The sequence below is a fragment of the Boleophthalmus pectinirostris genome, unplaced genomic scaffold (genome assembly GCF_026225935.1).
Source record: "Boleophthalmus pectinirostris isolate CB_2022bp ecotype Guang Dong unplaced genomic scaffold, ASM2622593v1 HiC_scaffold_22, whole genome shotgun sequence".
NCBI classification, from domain to species: domain Eukaryota; kingdom Metazoa; phylum Chordata; class Actinopteri; order Gobiiformes; family Gobiidae; genus Boleophthalmus; species Boleophthalmus pectinirostris.
Window position 1 is genome coordinate 42335608 of NW_026571190.1, and position 23370 is coordinate 42358977.

At 44.2% G+C, this 23370-nt stretch overlaps 1 protein-coding gene across 1 annotated transcript in view; it reads right to left on the reverse strand.

Annotated features, from left to right (window-relative positions):
* The window catches only part of cacna1ab (calcium channel, voltage-dependent, P/Q type, alpha 1A subunit, b), a 178784-nt gene that overhangs the window by 101254 nt on the left and 54160 nt on the right, over nucleotides 1-23370 (reverse strand). The window contains 9 exon segments of the mRNA XM_055158395.1: nucleotides 2946-3052; nucleotides 5689-5748; nucleotides 9943-10072; nucleotides 11166-11295; nucleotides 13988-14286; nucleotides 16086-16304; nucleotides 17131-17408; nucleotides 18581-18646; nucleotides 19839-19992. Coding sequence (XP_055014370.1) covers nucleotides 2946-3052; nucleotides 5689-5748; nucleotides 9943-10072; nucleotides 11166-11295; nucleotides 13988-14286; nucleotides 16086-16304; nucleotides 17131-17408; nucleotides 18581-18646; nucleotides 19839-19992 — 1443 coding nt within the window.

Sequence of the window (23370 nt, forward strand, 5' to 3'; positions counted from 1 at the left end):
GGAAATGACTCATCAGGATCAAACAAGGGAATTATCGAAAAAAAAAGACACAGATTATGTCTGGAGAACATAAACCACGAAGAGATTTCCAATGTTACCATTGGGTGTTCTGCTAATGGTGAGTCTGTTCTGTGTTCTGCGCAGATGGTTCATGTGAAACTTTTTAGAGATTATACGAGTGCAGATCATAGGTGTGCGGGTTTATACTCAGGATACTACGTAAACATGGCGCAGTGTCCCGGTTACTATCAGAACATCCCAGCTACAATATCCCAGTTTCTCTAAACCGGGACACAGAAGTCGGGATTCTCACTCAAAAACCCCGATCATCCCGAGACACTGATGTGCAGATGAACACACTCACTGTACCATAGCAAACTTAGGGATCTGATGGGTCATACCCCACTCCCCCACTCCCCCCCTTGGCCCCGCAGCATGCCCCCCCCCCCCCCATGCAGAAGGACAGAGAGAGAAGTACCTGCATCTCCAGAACCTCCACAACATTTAGTTCAGTTAAACCTGAGCTAGAGCAGCTCCTGGGCTGTTAAAGGGTTACAGGTGTCTGGGGCCGACTCACCCACACGGACTCGAAAGGGGGGGGGGGGGGGGGCAGCTCAACGGAGGAGGGGGAGGAGGGGGAGGAGGGGAGGAGGGGGAGGAGGGGGGAGGAGGGGGGAGGAGGGGGGAGACACAGACGCAGACCTCCACTGTGAAGACCCTTTGAGAGCGACGGGAGAATCCTCTGAAAACGTGTCAGAGAACAATGAGATTTTTGGCCCTTTTAGAGCCGATTTTTCACTGGGACTGTTTTCGAATCGGGTGGAGTTTTGTCTTAATCATGTGTCGTGTAACATGAGGTAAAAAGAGTCAATTACTTCCTCATGACGAGCTCCCAATCAGTAATCGTAGATCGCAAGAAAATCCAACCTGTTTGAACTGAGTCGCCTCGTGAGGGTTTCGCTCTGTTCGAGTCGTTCCACGAGCTGTGAACTTTTAAACCTTGAGATTTGGGCGTAGAGTTAAACGACTGAAAATATCGGACAGTGTACGTCCGGCTTTAGGGTGATCAGATTGTCAAAATCAAAAACTGGGACACTCAGTTTGTGTTCAGTCCATGTGTCATTCGTTCAATCGTGTTTCAAAATAAAACCAAAAATAAGAAAACGAAAAGAAAAAAAAAAAAAAACTTTTTTCTTCATTATTTGTCTCCAAAACAAAAATGAAAAAGCAGATAATGATTAGTTTTTTCAGTTTTCAATTTTGTGTTTAAATGAATAATGGGAAAAAAAGGATAACAACCGTTTCTCGTCTGAGCCTGGGACCAGACCGAGACCAGACCAGAACTAAGACCAGGATTGAGACAGGACCAGACTGGGACCAGACCAGGACAGACTAGTGTAGTCCTGGTTTAGTCCTGGTTTAGTCCTGGTTTAGTCCGTCATCTCAGTTTAAGTCACAGAAAAGGGAAACGGTTGTTATCCATTTTTTCCATTTTTCATTTAAACACAAAATTGAAAATAAATAAGTAAAAAAAAAAGTGTTCTACTTTTTCATTTTTGTTTTGGAGACAAATAATGAAGAAAAAAGTTTATTATTTTTGGTTTTATATTGAAAAACAAATGAACGAATAACACACGGATTGTGTTGTTGGTGATAATAATTAATAATAATAATTTAACAGTTCGGCCGCAATCAACTGAATAAAGTGCACAGAGCAAGTGTTTGGCTCCAGTCAAATGAAGCTCATCGAGTCTGTCAGCTACAGGAGCGAACTTGGAGTCGAGTTCCATGTTAAGAATTCCGACTGCGAGTATCACAGGGACCAAGAGCCAAAAATGAGCAGCTCATTGGTCTGTTTTCAATGTTCAGATCTTGATTTAGGGACAAAAATCGTGAAATAAAACTCCAGTATCGTACAGAGTTAAAACCAACTTTTTAAAATCCGGGGCCTGACAGCAGCAGTTACAGAGAGAGCGACAACGTGTTTTTTTTAAGAGAATCTGCGCTGGAGCTACAGTACGTCTAAGGAGTCCACAGAGGAGGTCTACGGCTGGTCTCGGGTCTGGACTGGATCAGGGGTGAACCCAGAGACAGGAGATGACTCAGGACCAGGACCAGGACCAGGACCAGGGACCGAGGAGGAGGGGGAGGAGGAGGGTTGAGACAAGATGAAGATAACTCTGAATGATGGCCGTGGGAATCGAGCTTTTCAGCAGAGTTCGGTGACGTCTGTGTCCATTTTCAGGGAGGACACTGTCCAAACCGACACTTTTGTAACGATTTTCTTTTGTAATTTTCACAACGTGAGCTGAAATCGACAACTGGTGAACGCGACGAGAAGATCTACTGTGAACGGATGGGAGAATGTCGGAAAAACCGGGAACATGTACACGATAAAACATATGAGCTTCCCCCGGGGTTGGCGCCGATCGTCAGGTCGGGAGGGACGCAGCCGGTCGCCGCGGTGATGTGTCTGCACGAACCGTAACCTAAACCCTGACTCAAAAGCTGCACTGTGGAACTTTTCTGGTGGAGAGTCGGTCAATTTTTTTTCATTTTTTTGTTTTTTTCATGGAGATCTTGTTGCTTTGTCTGGAATGTTTCACAGCGTGGCATTAAACCTTTCTGTCTTCACGGAGACCGAACCAGACTGAGTTACAGGTCAGATCTGTGGAGAGGCGACCCACTCACACACACATACACAAAAAAAGTAACACTGCGGAATATTCCAGGCGTAGCAACAAGCAGGTGACAGACGCCCGACCAAAAAATGACACAGTGCAGCTTTGATAAAATCCTAAACTTCTTAAACTTCATCACGTCGTTGGAGCGATCGCAGCTGGACCGTCCCTCCCGACCGGACGCTCGAGCGCTGAGCCCGTCGTAACCGTGACGATGGGTGAGAGTGACCGTGACGATGGCGATGTGGGAGGAGGGGGACTTACGTGAAGGCGAAGGCCACCAGAGCACCACTAACCACTATAAAGTCCAGGATGTTCCACAGGTCTCGGAAGTACGAGCCCTGGTGCAGGAACAGGCCCAGGACCACCATCTGGAAACACACACACACGGAAACGTGAAAAGAACAACGTCCGAAACACTGACGTCACGCCGGGGGTGCTCTACGTGTATGTCTGTTAGCGGCTTCTCCAGGAGTTACCGTGGCGACAAACATGACCAAACTCAGTCAAACAAAAAAAACTTTAAGATCATTTGAAAAGTCAAGAAAAAAAAAGATTAAGGGCGACTCACACGTGGACTTTAGAACCGTGCTGAGCTCAAGCAGGACTGTGTAAAGTTCTATGTTCCACACTCACACCTGCACATCTGAACCTCATGATGTCATCACACGGCACTGTTTGTTTACATTCACTTTTAGCAGAAAAAATATCTATTAGCAGCAGAAATATGTGTTAAATAGTGATGCTGATGTACGTCGTCTTATGATCTGTGCTCCTCTGTGAGTTTATGGAGATAAAAACAGAGCAGAGCAGTGAGGACAGGAGAAGAGACGCAGAGGAGCCCGGTCACGCACAAGTAAACAACAAGGACAAAAATCCAGTGAATTCATCTGATATAAAAGTGTATTGAACAGATACATATGTACTCTAGTTTATCAAACTGTTGACCTTTTTTCTGTTCCATTTTTGGTTCTAAAGTTCCATCTGTTTTAAACAGACCATGAATGAAACATGGAACAAAAATTATTTCCCAAATTTCAAAGACCCAAAAATCATGTAAATAAATGTTTGTATTTCATCATATCTTGTGTTATTCCATCTTTGAACTGTTGATGAAGGGAAAGGATTTAAAAAAAAAAAAAAGTATTTAAAATGATAAAAATGTTCTTGGAAGGACTGACATATTTTATAGAAATAGTTTATTTCATTTTGAAGTAATATTAAAGTTTTCAGAAGAAAAAAGCCACAAATGATGTAAAATCCTGCACCTTCTACTTGTTTGTACAATTTTCCCTCCGTTACTTTTCCCTCCGTTACCATGAACTTTTCTTAATAAAAAATCTCTTGAGTCAAAAAGTCAGAGGTTTTTCAACCTAATCTTGTACCATATGGTAGAAAACTATATGAAGCAAATATTCAAACCAGTTTGTTAAGGATATGGAAGTGAGAACCAAGAGTTATCACTGTTTGGATTTATTGAACTAAAAGTGCTGCATATTTCATTCCCTCCGTTACCAAACATGAGTTTTTTTACATTTTTTTGTCTTGAACTTGAAAGAATATCACAGGTTTAACTTGACCCTGTTGGAGTGTAACTCTTTCCTACATTCTGATACTTTACTTATTTCAATAGTTCCTCTAGTTTCTGAATAAGAGACATTTGAATGTCAAAAATCTGACCCTGTTTCCTCCATTACTGCTTGACCGAACCCATATATATTTATTAAAGACAATAGAATATAACATTAAACAAAATAAGTAATTAACAAAGAGTAATAAACAAAGAAAAACAGACACAAAAACATAAAACTAACTTTTTAAAATAAAAAAAAGTTTCTGAAGAAGCGCTTCCTGGACGTTGATCCAACTCAACATTTCTCTTTGGGAAGTCAGTAAAAAGATGCAAAAAAAACCCCCAAAACACTCACTGTTTAAAATAAAATGCCTTTATTAATTTACGTCATGTCTTAATGGACAAACTTACAAAGTCCCAACACATTTCGGCCTCTGGCTTTCCTCAGGTCACAGACCGTCCCCTGAGTCGGGACGTAAATGAATAAAGGCATTTTATTTTAACCGTCCTCCCCTCACTCGTGAACAAGACCCCGAGATACTTGAACTCCTCCACTTGAGGCAGCGTCTGCAGTGATGCGGTCGCTGTATCGTTGTGGTGAAGAGGAGCTGAGTCGAAAGGTGAAGCTCTCGATTTACCGGTCAGTCTTCGTTCCTACTCTCACCTCTGGTCATGAGCTCTGGGTAGTGACCCAAAAGGACGAGATCACGGATACAAGCGCTCGAAATGAGTTTCCTCCGCAGGGTGGCTGGGCGTCTCCCTTAGAGACAGAGTGAGGAGCTCAGTCACACGGGAGGAGCTCGGAGTAGAGCCGCTGCTCCTCCACGTGGAGAGGAGCCAGTTGAGGCTCGGGCATCTGTTCTGATGTCTCCTGGACGTCTCCCTTGGGAGGTGTTCCGGACATGTCCCACCGGGAGGGTGGGTGTCTCTGGGCTGGCCTGGGAACACCTTGGGGTCCCCCTGGAAGAGCTGGAGGAAGTGTCTGGGGTGAAGGAAGTCTGGGAGTCCCTGCTTAGACTGATGCCCCCGCGGCCGGCCCCAGATAAGTGGAAGAAAATGGATGGATGGATTTTATTTTAACCAGTGAGTGCCTTGGGTTTTTTGCAAACTTTTTAAAAAATGTTATTATTTATTTATTTATTTTTTGGTTTGGGAGTTTGGTTTTCAACAAAAAGGTCCAAAAAGGTGTGAGTGACTATCTGAAAAACTCACAACATACATCAGATCATCTGTTGGAGTTCAGATAAGTCAGATCTTTCTGCTCAGATTGTGCTAAAATAAAACTCAGATTAAAGTCTGACTTTGAGTAACAGAGGTTCAGACAGAGCAGTGCTTTCAGTTAGCGTCACACCCCCAGAGAACACTGATGACGTCATCTTCAAAATAATATAACACAGAGACAAAGAGGAGACAGAGACAGAGCGTGAGTTTTACCTTGATGAGCATTTCAAACGTGAACACTCCTGTGAAGACGTAGTCAAAATATCGGAGAACCTGGAACACACAGAGCGGCACGTTCACATGTTCTGTTCACATGTTCATGTTCTGTTCACATGTTCTGTTCACATGTTCTGTTCACATGTTCTGTTCTCTTGAGCTTGGGGTTCGGGTAAAAAACATCTCCACCTCGAGGAACTGCAATGGAACGGCCGATCACATCAAGGTTCAGAAACACAAACTCGGTCTGGTTCAGCGCAGATCGAGTCGGTTGGATTTAGGTCACGTCAAAAAAATTAGGCGCCACAGGAAACGGAGCGAAGTATGTTTTTGTCATTTTATGTGTTCAGTCGTGTTTGTGTAGAGAAAGAGTCTCTAAAAACATTGTAGTCACGTTTAGACTTTCTTTCACATCATTTCACAGTAATACAAGTTTTTTTTTCTTTTTTTTTTTTTGTGGCACACGTTTACGGAAGCCGAGAGGGTCACAACAAACCCAAACAAAACAAACAACAAAAACCCACAACACACCAAAAAATGTCACAATGGAAATGACCGTGGGACTCTATTTTAATGCAAAAGCCACAACACATTAAAAATCCACAACAGAAGTGACCGATCGAGCGGCAAGTGAAGAAGAAGAACTACAACGTGAAACGAATAACGATAAAACGATAAATTACTTTTAGTTACATTTCCAACATTTCCGTTCCTTTACTTTTCACGTTGTAGTTCTTCTCTTGCCGCTTGATCGGTCCGTCGGAAAATAGAGTCCCCGCGGTCACTTCCGTTGTGGCTTTTTGTTGTGTTGTCGCATTTGTATTTGTTGCGGCGTTTGTGTTTGCTGTGACCCTCTCGGCTTCTGTACATAGGAGATCGGCCGTGAATGAAGGACACATACGAGCATCCTTCACTGCCTCTGATATCCCATCATGCACCACGTGGAACCAGTCAGATGTTTGAAAACACGAAACAAAAAACAGAGCGAAAAGCCCGTCTGGAGAAAGGAGAAAACATGTGACGACACGCTTTAACTTTAGGAAATCATTACTTACACAAGTGTAAACGTAAAATACGACTGTCAAGTAAGTTTGTTTTTAACTGCGTGAACCTCGGCGCTTTGGGCTAAAAGTCTGACTAATAATCTGCAGCCAACGTGATGAAAAGTCCGCTCAGACTTTCATGTTTGAACAGATTTCCATCAAACACTAATCATGTTTTTACTGTTAGGGGACAAGACGCCCACGGAGGGATTTAATGAATCTACGAGGAGGAAACGAGCAGTTTTCACGGACATTGGATTAAACACGTGAACACTCTGCGAGTGTCGCTCTGAGGTTAAATAAAAACACGGATTATATCATGTATTAAACTTAAAAGACACATTCTGACTATATCGAAGTTTATATTTACTTATAGTCAGTTTGTGTTGTGTGTCTTTGTGTGCGTCTGTCTTTGTGTTTGTGTTAGAGATGCGCGGATGAGTTATTTTTTCATCCGCAACCGTGACACAAAACTCATCGTCCGCCCGCTGTCCATTTGCACCCAAGGTTTTGACTCGCCCGCCATCCGCCCACTGATTTTAGATTTTAGATGATACAGCAAACAAACTAAGGAGCCTTGATAAAAATGTAAACTCTACAGCTCATTCATTCCAAACATTCACTCAACGTGCATGTTCACATTCTTAATCGTCCGTAACAAAACGTCGCTTGTTGCTCAGGGTTTAACTCCGCGTGGGATCAATAAACGCGCCAGTTCGTTGTTCAAGAATCGTGGTTTTATTTGCCGTGATGCACTAAATAACAGGACAGTTGCTTCCTGACTCGCTTCAGTCGCCTTCCGACCGTTCAGTTCACATACAGTAAAACACTGACACCCGTACGCTCCACGGGCCCATTCAAGAAGCACGTCCCTCGGGGCGGTGCCTTGGGGCGGTGCACGCAGACACTCAGTCCTGCTCACGCCGCACGCCGCACGCCGCACGCCGCACGCCGCACGCCGCACGCCGCTCTAAACACTGCACATAGGAGTAAAGACGCAGATCTCATAACACTTAACAATACAGGCTGTAATATAGATATATATATATATATATATATATATATATATATATATATATATATATATATATATATATATATATATGTATATATATTTTAATTTGAGTAGTTAAACCTCCACCCGCCCAAATTTAATTAAAATATTATTTTTCGTCACATCATCCGCCCGACCCGCGTTTACAGCCGCTGACACCGCGGCTGTAAACGCAGTCTGCGCATCTCTAGTTTGTGTGTGTTGTGTGTCGTGTTGTGTGTGTTGTGTGTTATGTGTGTTGTGTGTGTGTTGTGTGTGTGTGTGTTGTGTGTGTCGTGTTGTGTGTTGTGTGTCGTGTGTGTGTCGTGTGTGTGTGTGTGTGTGTGTCGTGTGTGTGTGTCGTGTTGTGTGTGTCGTGTGTCGTGTGTGTGTGTGTTGTGTGTGTCGTGTTGTGTGTCGTGTTGTGTGTGTCGTGTTGTGTCGTGTCGTGTTGTGTGTCGTGTTGTGTGGCGTGTGTGTTGTGTGTGTTGTGTGTCGTGTTGTGTGTCGTGTTGTGTCGTGTTGCGTGTCGTGTTGTGTGTCGTGTTGTGTGTGTGTGTGTCGTGTGTGTGTGTGTGTGTGTGTGTGTGTGTTGTGTGTGTGTGTGTGTGTGTCGTGTGTGTGTGTGTGTGTGTGTCGTGTGTGTGTGTGTGTCGTGTTGTGTGTGTGTGTGTCGTGTTGTGTGTGTGTGTGTCGTGTTGTGTGTTTGTGTGTCGTGTTGTGTGTGTGTGTGTGTGTGTCGTGTTGTGTGTCGTGTTGTGTGTTTGTGTGTCGTGTGTGTGTGTGTGTCGTGTTGTGTGTCGTGTTGTGTGTGTCGTGTTGTGTGTGTCGTGTGTGTGTGTGTCGTGTGTGTGTGTGTGTGTGTGTGTGTGTGTGTGTGTGTCGTGTTGTGTGTCGTGTTGTGTGTGTGTGTCGTGTGTGTGTGTGTTGTGTGTGTGTGTGTGTGTGTCGTTGTGTGTGTGTGTTGTGTGTGTGTCGTGTTGTGTGTGTGTGTGTTGTGTTGTGTGTGTCGTGTGTGTGTGTGTTGTGTGTTGTCGTGTGTGTGTTGTGTGTGTGTGTGTGTGTGTCGTGTGTGTTGTGTGTGTGTTGTGTGTGTGTTGTTGTGTGTCGTGTTGTGTGTGTCTGTGTGTGTGTGTGTGTGTGTGTGTGTGTGTGTGTGTTGTGTGTGTGTGTGTGTGTGTGTGTGTGTGTGTCGTGTGTGTCGTGTTGTGTGTCGTGTGTGTGTGTCGTGTTGTGTGTCGTGTTGTGTGTGTGTGTGTGTGTGTCGTTGTTGTGTGTGTGTGTGTGTGTCGTGTGTGTTGTGTGTGTGTGTGTTGTGTGTCGTGTGTGTGTGTGTCGTTGTGTGTGTTGTGTGTGTTGTGTGTGTCGTGTTGTGTGTTGTGTGTGTCGTGTTGTGTGTCGTGTTGTGTGTGTGTGTCGTGTGTGTGTGTGTCGTGTGTGTGTGTGTGTCGTGTGTGTCGTGTGTGTTGTGTGTGTTGTGTGTCGTGTTGTGTGTCGTGTTGTGTTGTTGTGTGTCGTGTTGTGTGTGTCGTGTTGTGTGTCATGTGTCGTGTTGTGTGTCGTGTTGTGTGTGTTGTGTGTCGTGTCGTGTGGCGTGTTGTGTTGTGTGTCGTGTTGTGTGTCGTGTTGTGTGTGTTGTGTGTGTCGTGTTGTGTGTCGTGTGTTGTGTGTCGTGTTGTGTGTTTGTTTGTGTGTCGTGTCGTGTTGTGTGTGTTGTGTGTCGTGTTGTGTGTGGCGTGTTGTGTGTCGTGTTGTGTGTGTCGTGTGTGTGTGTCGTGTGTGTGTTGTGTGTGTGTGTGTGTGTGTGTGTGTGTGTGTGTGTGTGTGTGTGTGTGTGTGTGTTGTGTGTCGTGTGTGTCGTGTTGTGTCGTGTGTGTGTGTGTCGTGTGTGTGTCGTGTGTGTGTGTGTGTGTGTGTGTGTTTGTGTGTCGTGTGTGTGTGTGTCGTGTTGTGTGTTTTGTGTTGTGTGTCGTGTTGTGTGTGTGTGTGTCGTGTTGTGTGTGTGTGTGTCGTGTTGTGTGTGTGTGTCGTGTTGTGTGTTTGTGTGTCGTGTTGTGTGTTTGTGTGTCGTGTTGTGTGTGTGTGTGTCGTGTTGTGTGTCGTGTGTGTTGTGTGTGTCGTGTTGTGTGTCATGTGTCGTGTGTGTTGTGTGTTGTGTGGCGTGTGCGTCCTCACGTTGTTCCTGGGCGAGTCGGGCCACACCGGGTCCTCTGCTGCCAGGGCGATGCTGCTCATGGCGATCACAGACAGAATACTGAACTCAAAGTACTTCAGAGTCAAGATGTAGTGACAACATCTACGGAACCTACACAAAACACACACAAAACACACAAAACACACACAAAACACACACAAAATACACACAACAGCACTGTGAAGTAGCAGCAGTAGTAATAGTAGTAGTAGTAGTAGTAGTAGTAGTAGTATTAGCAGTAGTAGTAGTCGTAGAAGTAGTAGCATCTGTAGTAATAGTAGTAGTAGTAGTAGAGATAGTAGTAGTAGTAGTAGTAGTAGTAGTAGTAGTAGTAGTAGTATCTGTAGTAGCAGCAGTAGTAGTAGTAGTAGTATATCTGTAGTAGTATCTTTAGTAGTAGTAGTATAGATAGTAGTAATAGCAGCAGTAGTAGTAGTAGTAGTATCTGTAGTAGTATAGTAGTAGTAGTAGTAGTAGTAGTAGTAGTAGTAGTAGTAGTAGTAGTAGTAGTAGTAGTAGTAGTAGTAGTAGTAGTAGTAGTAGTAGTAGTAGTAGTAGTAGTAGTAGTAGTAGTAGTAGTAGTAGTAGTAGTAGTAGTAGTAGTAGTAGTAGTAGTAGTAGTAGTAGTAGTAGTAGTAGTAGTAGTAGTAGTAGTAGTAGTAGTAGTAGTAGTAGTAGTAGTAGTAGTAGTAGTAGTAGTAGTAGTAGTAGTAGTAGTAGTAGTATAGATAGTAGTAGTAGTAGTAGTAGTAGTAGTAGTAGTAGTAGTAGTAGTAGTAGTAGTAGTAGTAGTAGTAGTAGTAGTAGTAGTAGTAGTAGTAGTAGTAGTAGTAGTAGTAGTAGTAGTAGTAGTAGTAGTAGTAGTAGTAGTAGTAGTAGTAGTAGTAGTATCTGTAGTAGTAGTAGTATAGTAGTAGTAGTAGTAGTAGTAGTAGTATAGATAGTAGTAGTAGTAGTAGTAGTAGTAGTAGTAGTAGTAGTAGTAGTAGTAGTAGTAGTAGTAGTAGTAGTAGTAGTAGTAGTAGTAGTAGTAGTAGTAGTAGTAGTAGTAGTAGTAGTAGTAGTAGTAGTAGTAGTAGTAGTAGTAGTAGTAGTAGTAGTAGTAGTAGTAGTAGTAGTAGTAGTAGTAGTAGTAGTAGTAGTAGTAGTAGTAGTAGTAGTAGTAGTAGTAGTATATAGTATATAGTAGTAGTATTCTTCTTACGGGTTGGTGGTGGACATGATGAAGCAGGAGCTGTATGGAGGGATTCGTTTCATTCCTTCTCCGTCGTCTCCTTCGTCTTCTTCTTCTTTCTCCTCAGGTTTCTTCTGGTCGGTGTTTGCGTTTTTATTCACTGCAGAAAAAAAAAACAGGTTCAGTTTCATCAACCTAAAAACCTCCACAGAGCGAACACAGAAAAGGACCGAGAGCGACGCCACCACAGCGTTCGGCTCCAGTCAAACGAAGCTCACTGAGGCCATGGGGTGAATTTGAGTTCAGTATTACGGAATAAACCCCAGGATCATGTAAAGTGCGTTAATATGAACATTTAATCATATTGTTTATCACATTGCGAACAATCAAACTGCAAGTGGAGATATCTGCAGCAGAAAACGGTAATCGAGCAGCAGGAAGAAAGTTTGGAGTGAGAGGGAAACTTGTGGATGACTGGCGGAAAGCAGAGGAAACTCGAACTGGAACGAAGAAAACAAAACAGCTCATGGCGGGTTAAAAGACGGATTGAGCTGGATGGGTTGGAGATAGAACCCTGCGTAAAACAGTGAGGCGCGGGACACATTTTGAAAGCTCATTGTGGGAGCGGGCGGGAATCGAGTCCAGCCTTAAAGGTTGTATAGAGGATTTTTTTTAAGGGAAGAGAAATACAGCGACAGTCCTTGTGCGCGTTCAGAATCACTGTTGAAGTTTCCTGTCTAGAAGTAATTCAGCGACCGACGCGTCAGTTTTTAGACCCTTCGTCTGCTTCGGTCGCGCCATCGCTGGACGAGATCTCCAAGAATCACCTCAGTTTGGCTTCGCTCCTTTTCCTCTTCTCTTCTTCTTTCAGCGACCTCAAAAACGGACTTTCTTTTGCGGTGAACCGGTCGTGGATTCTCGTCCGCCGTCGCGACAAACTTTGTGCGAAATGCGAGGAAGCGACAGTTCGAAAAAGCCTCTAAGAACCGCTGCGTAAACCACGTAATCCCCGCGCTCCGACGAGTCAGTTACACCAGGGAGTTTGATTGACAACCTAACAGCCAATAGAAAATGAGGGAGCCTCGTTTTCTATTGGCTGATGTTTATCTGGCCTCAACACGTCCACAGTTGATAGATTTTTCGTTCTTTTTTTTTTGGTCATCATAATTACAAAGCTGCTGCGTCTCTGTAATGGTATTTTAATCTTTCACTGACAGTTTGAAGCAAAAAAAAATCCTCCATACAACCTTTAATACATATTTTTACATTTTAGACTTACACAAACTTTATTGATCCACAAGCAGCTCACAAATCACAATATAATATAATAACTAGGGGTGTAAGAAAATCATTTCAGTGATATATCCTGATACTTTATTTCACAATTCTCGAATCGATTCAAAATGCATCTGAATCAATTTAGAAAATATTTTTCACAAAAAAAATCATTATTTACATTCATTGTTCTGACGATTTAAACATTTTTATATGTTATATTTCATACAAGTGTGGTGAAGGTGCAGTTGACTCTGTTAATCGAGGTAATTATTGATAAATCGCAATATATCATCCTATGTTTTAGTACTGGGATATATCGGTATACATCCCTGTACTAAATATATATACTAATATGACTGGTGTGATTCCAGCTCCCACAGATGAATGCTGTCGTTTTGTCCTTGGGCAAGACACTTAACCCACCTTGCCCACAGTGTCTGTGTGCACTGGTGTGTGAACGTGTGTGTGGTTCCTTGTTGTAAAAGCTTTGAGTGGAAAAGCTCTATAGTGACATGACATGGATATCACGATATGTATTGTATCGTCAGACTCGAGGCAATGCACTCCCCTAATAATGACAAAGAGGGGTCTGAGTCAGGTCCGTCTCGGGTCCGTCTCGGGTCCGTGTCAGGTCTGTCTCTGAGTGTCTCGGGTCTGTCTCGGGTCCGTCTCGGGTCTGTCTCGGGTCTGTCTCGGGTCTGTCTCGGGTCCGTCTCAGGTCCGATTGGGTCCGTCTCGAGTCCGTCTCGGGTCTGATTTGGGTCCGTGTCTGGTCTGTCTCTGGTCTGTCTCAGGTCCATCTCGGGTTCATCTCGAGTCTGTCTTGGGTCCATCTTGGGTCTGTCTCGGGTCTGTCTTGAGTCTGTCTCTGGTCCGTCTCAGGTCGGTCTCTGGTCTGTCTCAAGTCTGTCTCGGGTCTGTCTCGGGTCTGTGTTATGTCTGTCTCAGGTCCGTCTCGGGTCTGTCTCCAGTCCGTCTTGGGTCCGTCTCGGGCCTGTCTCAGATCCATCCCGGATCAGTCTCGGGTCCATCTCGGCTCTGTCCTAGGTCCGTCTCGGGTCTGTCTCGGGTCCGTCTCAGGTCCGTCTCGGGTCTGTCTCCAGTCCGTCTTGGGTCTGTCTCAGGTCTGTCTCGGGTCCGTCTCCGGTCCGTCTCCGGTCCGTCTCGGGTCCGTCTCCGGTCCGTCTCCGGTCCGTCTCGGGTCCGTCTCCGGTCTGTCCTGGGTCCGTCTCCGGTCCGTCTCGGGTCTGTCTCCGGTCCGTCTCCGGTCCGTCTCCGGTCCATCTCCGGTCCGTCCTGGGTCCGTCTCCGGTCTGTCCTGGGTCCGTCTCGGGTCTGTCTCTGGTCCGTCTCTGGTGAGTCTCGGGTCCATCTCGGGTCCGTCTCCAGTCCGTCTGTGGTCTGTCTTGGGTCCGTCTCGGGTCCGTCTCCGGTCCGTCTCGGGGTCTCGGGTCTGTCTCGGGTCCGTCCTGGGTCTCCGGTCCGTCTCCGGTCCGTCTCCGGTCCGTCTCAGGTCCGTCTCGGGTCCGTCTCCGGTCTGTCTTGGCTCCATCTCAGCTCCAGTCGGGTCTTACCTTGCAGGATGGCGTTGGTGGAGGGGTAGGGGTAGACGGGCGGCATGTCGATGGTGGTGTAGTCGGGTTTGGCCAGGCTGGTGAGGATCAGACTGTCCATGCTGTGGAGGAGGGTGTGGGTGTCGGAGTCGCAGGTGTTCAGCAGGTTGTTGACGTGGTCGGGGTGGTCCGGGTGGTCCGGGGGCAGCGTGTACGGCAGCTCGCACAGTTTGCTGTTGTTCCTCAGATTGTCCAGGGACTCGTTGTACTGCTGGATGGGGCGGGTGGTGGACAGACTGGGGCCCAGGCTGTGGTGCTCTCTGTGGGGGGCACAGACGGACACAGGGTTAGAGACGCTCCCACCCCCCAAATTACACCAGAGCAACAGCAGCACGCAGGTATTACAACATTTTTCATCCCGGTCGAGACAAGTGTGAGTCCATGTGCACAGTTTACAAAGCAGCACAGATGTGTCGGTGTCCAGTGTAGCGACGGGCATTTGATTACATTTTCTTAATCGATCGTCGGGAGAATTAATGATAAATTAATCATGAACGTTTTTATATTAAAATGATCATCATTATTATTACTATCTGCACTAATCTGCATCAATAAATTCAACTTTACGACATATAAACATAACGACTCTAGATCCACATCAGCTGTTTGACATTATAATGTGTTTAATTCAGTTTTGTTCAAATCTCACAGAAACAAAACTTAAAACCACATCACTAATTTACATAAACTAAGTGAAGATAAAACTCCAGCTCTTGTGTCGCTGATGTGGTTCAACTTGTGTTGGATTAAAAGACATGACTCAGGTGAATACAGGTCAGTGTGACCAGATTTGTGTTTGTCAAAACCAGGACAGCGTACGGGGGGAGGGGGGCGGGGCCTCGTCATCCACATTGAGCGACTCTCACCTGGAAAAACTTTTTCCCACTGGACACAGAAACATATGTGCTGCTTTTATCCACTGTGCACATGGACTCACACTTGTCCCAACGCAACGGAAAGTGTGGAATTTCTTCTACAAATCCTGGTTAAATCCACATTTGTGCTTCGGTTCGTTACAGACTGACCCACTGTTTGTGTCTCGCTCCTTCTGATGCAGAGACACATGTACACACCTGTTTGGTCACGACACACACACATACATTCAGTTTGTCCATTAAAATGAACGGAATCGATAAAATTCTTAATGATCAATTATCGATTAATCGACTAATCATGCCCATGCGTAGTTCAGTGGGGGAATCAAGGACCTCAAAGCACCAGGACACTGAAAAACATGAAAAAGTTTTTCCAGGTGAGAGTCGCTCAATGTGGATGACGAGGCCCCGCCCCCCTCCCCCCGTACGCTGTCCTGGTTTTGACAAACACAAATCTGGTCACACTGACCTGTATTCACCTGAGTCATGTCTTTTAATCCAACACAAGTTGAACCACATCAGCGACACAAGAGCTGGAGTTTTATCTTCACTTAGTTTATGTAAATTAGTGATGTGGTTTTAAGTTTTGTTTCTGTGAGATTTGAACAAAACTGAATTAAACACATTATAATGTCAAACAGCTGATGTGGATCTAGAGTCGTTATGTTTATATGTCGTAAAGTTGAATTTATTGATGCAGATTAGTGCAGATAGTAATAATAATGATGATCATTTTAATATAAAAACATTCATGATTAATTGATAATTGATTGTTAATTCTTCCGCCGATCGATTAAGAAAATTTCATCAAATGCCCGTCGCTACAGGAAACAGACTCTAGTTTTGATCTTTACGTTTGTCTAAAGTTTAGTTGTTGTTGTTGTTGTTATTGTTGTTGTTGTTGTGTTGTTGTTGCGTTGTCATTGTCGTTGTCATTATCGTTGTCGTTATCGTTGTTGTCGTATGTTATCGTTGTCGTTATCGTTGTCGTTATCGTTATTGTTGTTTTGGTGTTGTTGTTGTGATGTTGTTGTTGTTGTCGTGTGGTGTTGTTGCGTTATCGTTTTCGTTGTCGTTATCGTTGTTGTGTTGTCGTCGTTGTCGTCGTGTGGTGTTGTTGTCGTGTGGTGTCGTTATCGTTGTCGTTATCGTTGTCGTTGTCGTCGTGTGTTGTTCGGTCTCACCTCTTGCGGTGTCTGTGTCTCCGTCCCCTCCGTCCTTCTCTCTCTCCGTCCTTGTCCCCGTCTCCGTCTCCGCACGTGGACCGGTGTCTCCTGCTGCCGTCCTCCGGGTCTCTGGACCTGCGGTGCTGTCGGGAGCGTCTGTGCTCGTGCTGCCCGTCTCTGGGCACCTCGCTGTGGGGGGAGACGCTCCGGGCCTCCCTGCCCTCGCGGTTCTTGTGCCTGCGTCCACAGGGGGGCAGCACTGAGTTATATTTGTCATTTTTTCAACAGATTAATCAAAACTGGACACAGGACAGAGCAGAACCTTTCCTGAATGTGTTTAGAACGACCTGGAGCTGGATCAGAACAAGTACAAGAGCAAACACCGTAAAATACTAAATAATCTCAGGGGGTTTGTTTGTTTCAATCATATAACAGACCAGGCTTTTATTTGAGACCAGGCGGCAGTTTGGGGCAGGACAGGAGTGTCAAACTCATTTATTTTTTTGCATATATATTTATTGCCTTTTAGTTTAAACAAAATAATCAACAAAATAATAATATAAGCAATACAAGCAAAATTAAACAAAACAAACAAACAAACCTTGGCCCGTTCATATATTAGACACAGATACAGTCATTTCAAAATGCACTGAACTAAACAGACAAGCTCAGCTCAGAGCACACGGCTCGTCCGGTCCAGAGCCGGAGCCGCGGCTCGCGGAGGCTCAGGCACAGAAAAAAAGTGAAATAAAGTGCTCGCGGTGAACTTTTTCAAAATAAAAGCCAGTGAGAAACAGACGTTTACAATAAAATAAATAAATAAATAAATAATAAAAACAGTGTTAAAGGTGTTAAAATAATTGTCGGTGGTAATGACTTAATTAGTTTATGCAAAATGAATGTGTTAATGTGCCCGACCCTCATTTAGACCGAACAGGAAACAGTAAAAAACTGGAAAAAGTGTGATGTTCTAAAACTTCTGACCTTCTGACTTTTGAAACTTTTTTTTAAACTTGAAATCCTAAACTCTTCGCCCGTCCCCGTCCCGTGTGCCCACCTCTGCCGGTGGCAGTGATGCCCGCGGTGGCCCTGAGGCTCCTCGCCGACGTCGGCGTGCGGCAGCGACGAGCAGCTGAGGCCGCGCCCGACGCCGGTGCCCGCGTCCGGGGCCGGGTCGGCGCCGGGTCTGGGGTGGTGGTGGTGGTGGTGATGATGGTGGTGGTGGTGGTGGTGAGATGAAGGACCTGCACGTCTCTGGTGCTCCAGGTCCTGGTGCCTGTACTCCTGCTCCAGAGGAACCTCCCCGGGCGCCGTCTTGTTCGTGTTGTTGTTACGGTTGTCCTGCACAAATACAGTCGGGTTAGATCAGGTCCAGTCAGGTCAGATCAGGTCCAGTTTGGTCAGATCAGGTCCAGTCAGGTCAGATCAGGTCCAGTCAGGTCAGATCAGGTCCGGTTTGGTCAGATCAGGTCCAGTTTGGTCAGATCAGGTCCAGTCAGGTCAGATCAGGTCCAGTTTGGTCAGATCAGGTCCAGTCAGGTCAGATCAGGTCCAGTCAGGTCAGATCAGGTCCGGTTTGAAACATAAATTATTGGAAAACCAAATGAACCTCACTGGACTAAACTCGCCTTTTCATGATGCAGCAAGAGCGAAAAAACAGAGGGAACTGTATAAATCTGAGTGTCGTTCGTTCATTCGTTTTTCAAAATAAAACCAAAAATAAGAAAATAAAAACAACAACAACAACAATGATTTTCTTCATTATTTGTCTCCAAAACCAAAATGAAAAAACAGATAAAGATTTGTTTTTTTCAGTTTTCAATTTTGTGTTTAAATGAAGAATTAAAAAAAAACATATAACGGTTTACGTGATTTCAGTGACTGTGATATCGGACTTTTGCACCGCATACGGACTCAACCAGGACTGATCCAGGTCCGGGACCAGACTATGACCAGACTAGGACCAGACCAGGACCAGACCGGAGGCTCAGAGCCCACGGCAGGGCCAGAGCTCGAAGTTGAGGCTTGGACCCTGCGGAGGCTCGAAGTTAAAGCTCGGAGTTAAAGCTCTGGTCCTGATCTGGTCCCGGACCTGGATCAGTCCTGGTTCAGTCCGACATCTCAGTCACTGAAGTCACGTAAACGGGAAACGGTCGTTATCTGTTTTTTTTCCATTTTTCATTTAAACACAAAATCAAAAACTGAAAAAACAAATAATTATCTGTTTTTTCATTTTGGTTTTGGAGACAAATAATGAAGAAAACAGTTGTTTTTTCGTTTTCTTCTTTTTGGTTTTATATTGAAAAACAAATGAACGAACGACACTCGGATTCTCGTAGCTCAGGTTTTTTGGTGAATTCGGCGCGACTGTCACAGAAGAAGTTTAGGAACGTTTTGTGAATCTGGTGCAGAGTCTCAGCGTCTTCTTAGAGTGAAAGTTACAAACATTTTTTTTAAAGAAACGAAGCCCAGGAGCTGAAACAGAAATAAACTGGAGAGTGGGCGGTGCTTACCTGCGGGTTGACCACGAGGGGGCGGTCCAGGTGAGTTTTCATGTCTCCTTTTCGTGGGTAGGACACCTGGACGGGTTTAAGTTTATATTCACAGAGTTAATAAAACCAAATGATCTCTGAACTGTGAAGCCAGAACAGACCTAAGTCCACAAGCACGAGTTTTTAACCGAGATAAAAACACAAAAACAGTTAAATATATGAAGGTGATTGACAGTCTGTGTGTTGTTCATTTATTCAAAATAAAACCAAAAATAAGAAAACGAAAAAATATTATTCATTATTTGTCTCCAAAACCAAAATGAAAAAAAAAAAAAAAAAAAAAAAAAACAGATAACAGACTAAACCCGGACTGAACCTGGACTGAACCAGAAGTAAACCAGGACTGAACCAGAATTAAAAACCAGGACTGAACCAGGTCTAAACTGGTCTCAGCCCTGGTCCCGGTCTCAGTCTAGTCTCAGTTCTAGTCTGGTCCCAGTCTCAGTCCCGGTCTCAGTCCCGGCCTCAGTCCCGGTCTCAGTCCTGGTCTGGTCCCGGCCTCAGTCCCAGTCTCAGTCCCGGCCTCAGTCCCGGCCTCAGTCCTGTTTCAGTCCGTTATCCGTTTTTTCCATTTTTCATTTAAACAAAATCAAATTTTTTTTGTTTGTTTTCTTATTTTTGGTTTTATTTTGAAAAACGAATGAACGAACGACACACAGATTTAGTTTTATTGACCTTGACTTGGTCTAAACTTCAGCTTCCGAGCTCAGGACACGAAACAGAAAAACAAAACCAATGCATCTGGACACAGCTCAGACTTTTTACCACATGTTTCTGTTCAGAGTCTGTGTGGACAATATCTGTGTATCTGGGTTTTTATTCATCTGAAACTTAAATAAATGAATAAATGGTTTAGTCCTGGTTTAGACCTGGTTTAGTCCTGGTTTAGTCCTGGTTTAGACCTGGTTAAACCTGTTTTTTAGAAAAGGTCAGAATCCGGGTGCTTTCCTTCCGCAGACGGGTGTGTTGTGTGTTGTGTGTTGTGTGTGTGCATTGTGTGTTGTGTGTTGTGTGTTGTGTGTGTGTGTTGTGTTGTGTGTTGTGTGTGTTGTGTGTGTACCCGTGCTCGGGGGAGTTGCGTACCCGTGCTCGGGGGGGTTGCGTACCCGTGCTCGGGGGGTTGCGTACCCGTGCTCGGGGGAGTTGCGTACCCGTGCTCGGGGGGGGTTGCGTACCCGTGCTCGGGGGGGTGCGTACCCGTGCTCGGGGGGGTGCTCACCTGCTCGCCCTCCCCTCCCACCTTCCAGTCCTCCTGCTCCAGCTCGTTGTAAAGCGCCTCGCGACTCGTCATCAGGTTCTGCCGGCGGATCTCGCTCGTGCGCTGCTCCCACACCGACTTGTTCCCTTTGGCGTGGTTCTTCTGCTGCTCCTTCCTGCGGAGTCAACGCGGTTTAAAGAGCTAAATCACAAATCTGCACCTTTCACTGCTCTGAAAACGCACAAAAGAACGGATGAAGTTGAACGTGTTCGGTGTTAAAGTGTCGTGTTGGGTTCATTAAAGTGTCGTGTTCATTAAAGTGTCGTGTTCGTTAAAGTGTCGGGTCGTGTTTGTTAAAGTGTCGTGTTGTGTTTGTTAGTGTATATTCCCGGTGTTAAAGTGTCGTGTTGTGTTCGTTAAAGTGTCGTGTCGTGTTCGTTAAAGTGTCGTGTCTTGTTCGTTAAAGTGTCAGGTTGTGTTCGTTAAAGTGTCGTGTCATGTTTGTTAAAGTGTCGTGTCATGTTCGTTAAAGTGCCGTGTCGTGTTCGTTAAAGTGCCGTGTCGTGTTCGTTAAAGTGCCGTGTCGTGTTCGTTAAAGTGTCGTGTCGTGTTTGTTAAAGTGTTGTGTTAGTTCGTTAAAGTGTCATGTCGTGTTCGTTAAAGTGTCGTGTTTGTTAAAGTGTCCTGTTCGTTAAAGTGTCGTGTTCGTTACTGTATATTCTCTGTGTTTAAAGTGTCGTGTTTGTTAAAGTGTCGTGTTTGTTAAAGTGTCGGGTTGTGTTCGTTAAAGTGTCATGTTGTGTTCGTTAGTGTATATTCTCGATGTTAAAGTGTCGGTTTGTGTTCGTTAAAGTGTCGTGTCGTGTTCGTTAGTGTATATTCTCGATGTTAAAGTGTCGGTTTGTGTTCGTTAAAGTGTCGTGTCGTGTTCGTTAGTGTATATTCTCGGTGTTTAAAGTGTCGTGTTTGTTAAAGTGTCGTGTTCGTTAGTGTATATTCTCGTGTTTAAAAGTGTCGTGTTTGTTAAAGTGTCGTGTTCGTTAGTGTAATTCTCGATGTTAAAGTGTCGGTGTCGTGTTCGTTAAAGTGTGTGTTCGTGTTCGTTAGTGTATTTCTCGATGTTAAAGTGTCGGGTTGTGTTCGTTAAAGTGTCGTGTTTGTTCGTTAGTGTATATTTCGATGTTAAAAGTGTCGTGTCGTGTGTTCGTTAGTGTATATTCTCGATGTTAAAGTGTCGGGTCGTGTTCGTTAAAGTGTCGTGTTGTGTTCGTTAGTGTATATTCTCGATGTTAAAGTGTCGGGTTGTGTTCGTTAAAGTGTCGTGTTGTGTTCGTTAGTGTATATTCTCGATGTTAAAGTGTCGTGTTGTGTTCGTTAGTGTATATTCTCGATGTTAAAGTGTCGTGTCGTGTTCGTTAGTGTATATTCTCGATGTTAAAGTGTCGTGTCGTGTTCGTTAAAGTGTCGTGGTTGTGTTCGTTAGTGTATATTCTCGATGTTAAAGTGTCGTGTCGTGTTCGTTAAAGTGTCGTGTTGTGTTCGTTAGTGTATATTCTCGATGTTAAAGTGTCGGGTTGTGTTCGTTAAAGTGTCGTGTTGTGTTCGTTAGTGTATATTCTCGATGTTAAAGTGTCGTGTCGTGTTCGTTAGTGTATATTCTCGATGTTAAAGTGTCGTGTTCGTGTCGTTAAAGTGTGTGTTGTGTTCGTTAGTGTATATTCTCGTGTTAAAGTGTCGTGTTTGTTAAAAGTGTCGTGTTCGTTAGTGTATATTCTTGATGTTAAAGTGTCAGGTTGTGTTCGTTAAAGTGTCGTGTCGTGTTCGTTAGTGTATATTCTCGATGTTAAAGTGTCGGGTTTGTGTTCGTTAAAGTGTCGTGTTGTGTTCGTTAGTGTATATTCTCGATGTTAAAGTGTCGTGTTGTGTTCGTTAGTGTATATTCTCGATGTTAAAGTGTCGGGTTGTGTTCGTTAGTGTATATTCTCGATGTTAAAGTGTCGGTTGTGTTCGTTAAAGTGTCGTGTCGTGTTCGTTAGTGTATATTCTCGTGTTAAAGTGTCGTGGTTAAAGTGTCGTGTTCGTTAGTGTATATTCTCGGTGTTTAAAGTGTCGTGTTGTTAAAGTGTCGTGTTCGTTAGTGTATATTCTCGATGTTAAAGTGTCGTGTTGTGTTCGTTAAAGTGTCGTGTCGTGTTCGTTAGTGTATATTCTCGATGTTAAAGTGTCGGGTTGTGTTCGTTAAAGTGTCGTGTTGTGTTCGTTAGTGTATATTCTCGATGTTAAAGTGTCGTGTCGTGTTCGTTAGTGTATATTCTCGATGTTAAAGTGTCGGGTCGTGTTCGTTAAAGTGTCGTGTTGTGTTCGTTAGTGTATATTCTCGATGTTAAAGTGTCGTGTTCGTTAGTGTATATCCTCGATGTTAAAGTGTCGTGTTCGTTAGTGTATATTCTCGATGTTAAAGTGTCGTGTTCGTTAGTGTATATTCTCGATGTTAAAGTGTCGGGTTGTGTTCGTTAAAGTGTCGTGTCGTGTTCGTTAGTGTATATTCTCGATGTTAAAGTGTCGGGTTGTGTTCGTTAAAGTGTCGTGTCGTGTTGTTCGTTAGTGTATATTCTCGTGTTAAATGTCGTTATTCGTAGTGTATATTCGATGTTAAAGTGTCGTGTCGTGTTCGTTAGTGTATATTCTCGATGTTAAAGTGTCGGGTCGTGTTCGTTAAAGTGTCGTGTTGTGTTCGTTAGTGTATATTCTCGATGTTAAAGTGTCGGGTCGTGTTCGTTAAAGTGTCGTGTCGTGTTCGTTAGTGTATATTCTCGATGTTAAAGTGTCGTGTCGTGTTCGTTAGTGTATATTCTCGATGTTAAAGTGTCGTGTCGTGTTCGTTAAAGTGTCTGTTGTGTTCGTTAGTGTATATTCTCGATGTTAAAGTGTCGGGTCGTGTTCGTTAAAGTGTTGTGTCGTGTTCGTTAGTGTATATTCTCGATGTTAAAGTGTCGTGTTGTGTTCGTTAGTGTATATTCTCGATGTTAAAAGTGTCGTTGTTGTGTTCGTTAGTGTATATTCTCGATGTTAAAGTGTCGGGTCGTGTTCGTTAAAGTGTCGTGTTCGTTAGTGTATATTTTCGATGTTAAAGTGTCGGTTGTGTTTGTTAAAGTGTCGTCGTTGTGTCGTTAAAGTGTCGTTAGTGTCGGTGTTAAAGTGTGGTGTCGTTGTTCAGGTTCTTCTCGATTGCAAGCCGTCGATTGTGTGTTAAAACACAACACAGGGTTTAGAAGAGAGAGTTCGTGTGTTGTTATTCGTGTCGGTCGTTGTAGTGTTCGTGTTAGTGTGTAGTTCGTTGTGTCGTCGGTGTCTAATAGTCAGTCGTTGGTTAAAGTGTTCGTTAGTGTCTCGATGTTAAAGTGTCGGGTTGTGTTCGTTAAAGTGTGTGTTTGTGTTAGTGTATATTCTCGATGTTAAAGTGTAGTGTCGTGTCGTGTTCTGTTAGTGTATATTCTCGATGTTTAGTGTCGTGTGTCGTGTTCGTTAGTGTATATTTCTCGATGTTAAAGTG